At 33.8% G+C, this 7,520-nt stretch overlaps 1 protein-coding gene across 1 annotated transcript; it reads left to right on the top strand.

Moving 5' to 3' along the window:
• Positions 1 to 5,141: 5,141 nt before the first annotated feature.
• LOC139425722 (uncharacterized) lies at positions 5,142 to 6,682 on the top strand. Its single transcript, XM_071181579.1, has 2 exons — positions 5,142 to 5,842; positions 5,953 to 6,682. Exons 1-2 carry the CDS (start codon positions 5,142 to 5,144, stop codon positions 6,680 to 6,682), a joined length of 1,431 nt encoding a protein of 476 aa, XP_071037680.1.
• Positions 6,683 to 7,520: the final 838 nt, after the last annotated feature.

The raw sequence follows: 7,520 nt of genomic DNA, 5'->3' as shown, positions 1-7,520 counted from the left end.
TTAACTATATATATATATATATATATAAGAGATAAAGGAACTAAACTAAGTAAAATAAACATTTTAATCCAGGTTCTGCACTATGAACAGGATGCATAAGCCTGCAGTCTGAGTATTATCTTGTGTACGAACATGCTGTAATGCTAGCTTACTAAAATACTAGTTTACTAAATTTTAGTATCTGTTGAGCAAGCAAGTGCGATTCGATAAGAACAACAAGAGTTGTTTTGAGGTTGGAGGGCGATGGCAAATAATACTGAAGTGGTAGACTCTAAGTATAGATTCAAAGTTTACGAGAAATCTAACTCTTATCTTTATTTTTTATTTCTACTTGAAGATGAGAAAATTAAATATCTCAGACGGAGCCGTCCAAAGAGGCAACCTAGGTTTAAATCCTAGTGTAGGCTGATCGATTCGTATTCTGCTCACGACTTGCACCGACCACGGTGCTGCCGAAAACTATCCTCAATGGTAGACGAATCATGGGTTAGAATTCTTTTGTTATCAGGCTAACCCTTGAAGGTTTTGTGATTTTTCTCTCCATGTAGCACAAATGCGGGTTAGTTCCCTCAAAAGGTCTTTCACAAAGGATAGTTTGTCCCATTTTTTGATCTAGAAATACCGTTGTCTTTTGGGTTCGGTTTAAAATAGCAAGGATACGGAGTTAAGAATGAATAGTCGAAGATCCCAAATTGGTTCAGCTGTTCAAAGTATAAAAATAACGTTTTAAAAGAATAAAATTACATAAATTAAAAATCCAAGATATATCTAATCATTCATTTCATGGAGAAGTAGACACTATTTCATTACTGTAAAGTATAAATGAATCGATGATTTCAACGTCTTCCAAAAGACTATAAAACACTCCGAAAATATGGGAGTGGTTTTCAAGCGGAAAAGGCATAATTAAATTCCGTCTCCAATAAATTACTGCAGCAAATTTTATGTTTCACTACACAGAACAATAACTGAAATGCAGACAGATATGAGGTTTACTCGCTTTTCAGAGTTGTGTAATTATTTATTCCACATTACTCTAATTGGGAAGAAATACTTAATACTTCACTAGACTTAATTAGAAAACTTGAGAAGTAAAACTTGAAATATTAATAAAACATTTATTTCGATATTATAACCTTCGGCAAAAGATAAAAGTGAGTTAAATATTATAAATTATTATAGTTAAATCTATTGAAATTTTTTTATATATTTTTATTAGGGAAATTCGCAGTGAATTGAAACAAGTTTTTTTAGTTAATATATTGACGTAAAACAATCATCTTCGACTCATGGACTCTAACTTTATATCCGGGAGTTAAGGATGTCCATTTTCCGGAAAATATAATGAGCTACATGAATAGAATAAATTAAATGGACACAATTGTATTATTTTTTCTTTTTTTACTCTGAAGGGTGAGGTCAAAAGAGTACATATGCAAAGTCAAAGAGTACAATAAGCACATAAAAAGAACTTAAAATGCATCGAATGAAGACGCATTTATTTGATTGACCGAGAAAATGTTCGTGGAAATCTGTCAGATCTTTCATCACCAGAAATGGCGTCAAATGTGAATTCGATGGTAGATTGGAATTAAATTTTCTCAAAAGCTGAAATTTGATTATCTCTCGCAGAGGAATAATTTTGTGTAGAGGGCAGTTCTCAAGCGGTGGAGCATGACGCAGATATATGCTTTTCTGACTTTAATTTTGACTCACAGTAAACAGTTTAGGAAAAATTTATAATTATGTCTAATGGCTGGAATTAACATAATAATAGTAGGATAACATACATATTAACATAATAATATAAGCATAATGATGACATCCTCAGCAATAAATAAGTTGCATTATTGTGGTGAAAATGTTTCGAAAAAGCAATTTAGTTATTGTTCAATGAAGCAACGTACTATTATTTTAACAAAAAATTTATTAAAGCAAGAGCTTGAAACTTCTTTAAATACTTATTCAAGTATTAAAGTACTTTCTTACATTTCTCATAAAATATTTCTGTACCAAAATGCCATTTTTTATGCGTGAAATAAAGGATAAACGAAATCATATAACGTGCTCGTCACTGATAAATTTTCTCTTAAATTTAATGTTTAAGATATCCTTACGTCAATAAAATAAAGTCATTATAGTGCTCATTTTAAATAAATAGAATAGATACATTGTATGAATATTGAATATTAATTGCATATAGCATAAATATTGATAGAATTCAGAATCACCATCCACCTTTTAAGATGTGAGATTGTCAAGAATGACGATCTCATCACTCTTTCCAACTCCAGACATGGCAAAAGATTTTTCCCCGTGGGTTATAAATTAATATTTTACTCTTGTTATAATCCATTTTATTTAAAACAAGTTAAATCATTACTACACATAAATGATACAGACCTGCAACATTTACTTTTTGAAAATTACTTTCATTTCGAAGTGCTGATTCTTTAACTGCAATTTAATTATTTTCAATCACGTAAGAATTTATCACATAACGAAGAGATAGCTAAGAAGCAACACTCAGTAGTAAAACAGTTTGAGATTCTTAACGTTCCTGTTCAATACTTTTCGACTCCAATCGCACTCGAACGGTTATTTTCTTTGTATTTTATCGACCTATCATCAAAACTAAATTTTATTAATGGATAGAAAGTTCTCCGAATGTTTGTTCCTTCTTTTATTAATTAAAATGAATCAAATTTCTATACTGTCACAATTTAAATAAATTTGTGTATTGTAGCTTTGATATGAAATATAGTTACTAAAGTATTTATAAAAGCACTTAATTCTGTTATCCTCTCATTTCCCGTTTTTAATAAATAAATTTATGATAAACTATTAAACAGTCTTTTCTCCAGCACCTCATTACAAACTTTTTTACGGACAAGTTTACCAAACGGAAATCAATGATGTTCAGTAAGTTTATTTATAGAAGGATTTTTATCAGTTTTCCGATATTATGTACAGAAAGAGAAATTATTATCAGTGATTTCTTAAAAAAGAATAACCAACGGTAAATGGCAGGAATAAAATCTTGCTCTTTAAAAAACTTCAACCACTTATCGCCTACGTGCTTTATTTTTTCCTTTCACATTTTAGATTTATTCTTTCTCTCGTTGGAGTAGACAAAATCAATTCTTTTTAGAGAGAAAGTATATCAATTTAACTTTTTTGTGTGTGCAAGTTTCGAACATTTTAATGAATTTAAACATTGGTGTCATTTTGAAGATATCTAATTTTTTTTTTCATTGGAAGGTCCTTGAAAGTTTATGTTAAATGTTTCAGGCTTGCTTTTGGAGGTTCAAACCCGAGGATTACTTAGAGTTTGAGTCTTCTCGCTTCACCCCTTCCGTCGGAGGGAAAAAGGCTCTTTATATTCGAAGTTTTATCTAATGATTAATAAGGACAAATATTTCTCTGTAATTTTTTATTTTTAAAGGTTGTTTTTGTTCGCACTGTGGGAAAGTGTAGAGATGGATAATACCAACCACCATCTGTCAAAGGGTACAGCAAGATTGCATTGAGTTAGCATTTCATATGAGTGAATTGATATTTAATAATCGTAGTGGTAGTTACGCCACAAATCACATTAAAAATTACGCTGGCAAACTGCATTCTGTTTATTCCTTAAATGTTGTTTTTTCCTTTATACGCAGGGATCACACCTAACCTTGAGGTGCTGGTTTACATTATGCTAATGAAAGCTAGACTTCTTCCCCTATGCATATTCTTTGACTTAATTTTATTTGATTCTGAAAGTTTATTTTGGTGCGCAAAAAATTTTCATTACCACAAAAATGCCAACTGCTCCGGATTCGACAAAATATTTTAAAAAACGGTAGAGAACTACTAGCTAAAATTTGTAGATTTTCAGTTAATCTTTCTGTCTTTTTAAAAGGCTCAACACGGCTTAGTTGTAGAACGTTAGAAATAGAATCAGTATAGTTCGTCTATGAAGGGAAATCTGATAGCCATTCGTTTGGACCCGTGGCGGTGACTTTTAGGGACGAGATGTAACCATCTCAAATAGAGGCGTGAGATCTTTTCTTTTTTTCGTGCACTAAAAAAATAGTAACCGATTACGTAAAGAACATCCTTTTAAATGAATTGCGTAAAGAGCATCTTTTTAAATCCACGAGAATCTTAAAAAAGTTCTGAAATCGGATTAAATGAATCTCCTATTGGCAGCTGAGTCAGCCAATCTGGTAAAATCCCTATCTGAAATGTCATCCAAGCTCCTCTCTCTGAAATGCGTTTTTCTTGTTTCCATACCAGCAGCCGGCCTTAGACTTTGTAGCGAGGGGAGTTCTTACGAGAGACAAACTATACACTGCCGCGCATTAATTTATTCATCGGTGATGATAAGTCGATTATAAAGAACATGTGATGTGGATCTGAAAATAAAGTAAAAGTTCAGGGATGACAGCAGAGCAGCTAGAAAAGTCCAGAGGTTAGGCTTTGACATCATCGAGAAGAGCATTTTTACTAGCTCCGCATTCTGAAGTAATTATTGCATCTCTTTGAAGAGGCGTCTTGTAAACTAAGTCCGCAGCGCTCTTTCGCTGTCTTTGCTTAAACTCCTCCTTTGGTCTTTCACTGCAAGGCTGGATGATCACTTCTGCAGTTAACATAGGTAGGAGTCTCGTCTGGTACATTTCATGCAGGCTGGTTCTGATTTTCATTGCCCAAACTTCTGGCACCTATAGCATTGGATTTGGAATCGACCTCCTCGAAACTGGTAACTCAAGTAGAGATCAGATGTTGTAGATTCCTCTATTAAGGCTGGTGTCTGATTCGATGACGAGGAGCCGCACACATCCTCTTCAGCTGAAACATTTTCAATGAAGTTAGTCCAATAGCCAATCTTTAATGCTTGAATTAATACACGAGAACCAGGCAGGATTCAGAAGCAATATGTCTACAAATAATGCAATAATGAAGTTAGTTCATAAGATCAAAACAGGGTTTAACTCTAAAAGAAGCTCCTTGGCAGTCTTTGTTGACTTTCAGGGTGCTTACGACACTATCTGGAGAAAAAAAGCTACTTTACAAGCTTGATAAAATCGGAATAAGAGGAAATATGTGGAACTGGGTAAGAAGATTTTTAACCCAAAGATGGGTAAGAACCATATGGAATGACACGGAATCTCAATTCCGGCAAAGTAAAATTGGTTTACCTTAAGGAGCAGTTTGCAGTTGCTCTCTCTCTCTTCAACATATATATCAATGACCTCACAACAATTTTAAAAGAAATTCCCAGGATTAATGTCTCCATGTTTGCCGATGATCTAGTCATTTGGATCGAGGTAACTAACTCCAGAAAATATCAAGATCAGAAACATTTCCTCGAGAGCACCATGAATGAAACATTGAAAATACTTCAAACTTGGTGCATTGATAATAATATGCTTTTAAATAAGAACAAAACTATGCATCAATTCTTTTCCCTCCGAAAAATTAAGATAGATAATGCTACACTAAGTAGGAGTGATTGTACAAAATATCTAGGCGTGACACTAGATAACAAATTAAACTTCACCGATCATGTGAAAGTCACTGCAGAAAAAGTGGAAGGCAGAATATCAATGATGAAAAGACTTGCAGGAGCCAAATGGGGATGCAATCAAGCAACCCTGAAGACAACATCTAACACATATGTTAAACCCATAATCAAATATGGTAGTGAGGCCTTGATTTCTGCGGCAAGGAGTAGTTTTGACAAATTAGAAAAGGCGCAAAATAAAGCCCTTAGGGTTATCGTTGGAGCAGTAAAAACTACCCCAGTCACAGCAATGCAACTGTATACTTCCAACCCTCCCATCAACATCGAAATCAGGTAGTCGGAAGTTACATCAAAATGTTGACCTCACACAGAGCAGAGTGGATTCTAAATCAGGAACCTAGTATTCTCTAAACTCAAGTTTCACCAGTAGAAATATGTCAAAGCACACTTCAAGATCTCGATGCTAACATTCCAACTGAAAGCACATATAAAATTATCCACCCACTTGAATATGTAGATATCGAAAACATCTTGACTATAGGGAACTTAAGGAAAAGAGACAGTATCGAGGCAGAGCTGAGGGCAACTGCGTTGCAAATGATCTGCGAAAAATACCCGGAAAGCGACTGGCTACATGTATATACCGATGGATCTCAGATACAAGATAGATCTGGAGCTGGTGTTTTTTGTAAACTATTTTCCCAAAACTCCCCCGTGGGTCATTATATGACCAATTTTGATGCAGAGATTCAAGCAATTTATCTAGCATTACAGAACCTAAAAACAAGATCTAACGAGTTCCTAAGGGTGGTTCTATTGGTAGACTCCATTTCTGCACTTCAAGCAATCGCAGAAAACCAATGTTTTAAAACTAAGCTGTTAAACGAAATTCAGCTCGATATAAACCTACTCAAGGAAATGAATAAAACTATAGTTTTACAGTGGATCCTTTCACATATTGGTATCGAAGGCAATGAGAACGCAGATTATCTGGCAAAAAACGGAACAACTATGCCTCAAGAAATAGCTACCGTCTCACCAGATACTCTTAAAAAATACGTTATGAAAAAACTCAACGAAATAAATAATTATGATTTAACTATAAAATCAAAAGGCAAAATATTCAAGACAATTGGAAATTTCTCTGTTACCAACCCCGTAAAGAAGCAGTGACTAATTTTAGGCTTAAAACAGGCTTATCAGAACATTTATATAACATAAAAATTCTTCCCAGCAAAGCATGCCCAATTTGTGACACAGGTGTATTAAACTCTGATGACCTCTTGTTGTGCAAGGGACTAGATAGAAACTCCCAGAAAAGTGGGAATGTCACTAAATTGCATTGGGACGCAAGAACTCTCATGAATTGTCACTAACTTTACCTTTTTCATGTTAATGTTTAAAATTTTATATTGCTGAAATGTTTATTGATTCAAATGTTTATTGTTCTTTTTTGTTCACTTTACCTAAATTGTTTCTTTGTTATTTTTCTGCTCCTTTGTGATGCAGTGAGCTGTCAAATTTTCTGGATTGAATTCTTAATAAAGCCATATGAAACACACTCTTTAATGCTCGGGATCATCAACTTCTGGTATTCTGTGGTGAGTCTATTGAAGTAGTTTCGGTAACCATCACCGAATCATCTTGCTCCATCGGGACTGAAGTTTCCATGAGTGCTGCGTTCCTCATCGGGGCGGGACTGTTTAACTGTAACAAAGTGACGTATTACACAAGCTTTTGAATTATTTAGAAGAAGCGGTGAGTAAAAACCCTATAAACCGACTTTACTAAACCGAGAATAATGGATTAAAAGACTCGAAAATATTAATCCACTGTCAGAAGCAACTTGGCACCACATTACCAATCTTACTAATTTTCCGAAGCAGTAAATAAATGTAGATTCAAAAATCAATTAAAGACAAATGTATTTTCCTACTTGGCTGAAAACAGAAAGTTTTTAAATATAAAAATAAAATCTTCCGGAAAATTTACAAGAATTGTCATATATATA

This window comes from Parasteatoda tepidariorum, chromosome 6 (genome assembly GCF_043381705.1).
Source record: "Parasteatoda tepidariorum isolate YZ-2023 chromosome 6, CAS_Ptep_4.0, whole genome shotgun sequence".
Lineage (NCBI taxonomy): Eukaryota > Metazoa > Arthropoda > Arachnida > Araneae > Theridiidae > Parasteatoda > Parasteatoda tepidariorum.
Note: the sequence above shows the minus strand (reverse complement) of the source record. Positions and strands in the feature narration are given on the sequence as shown.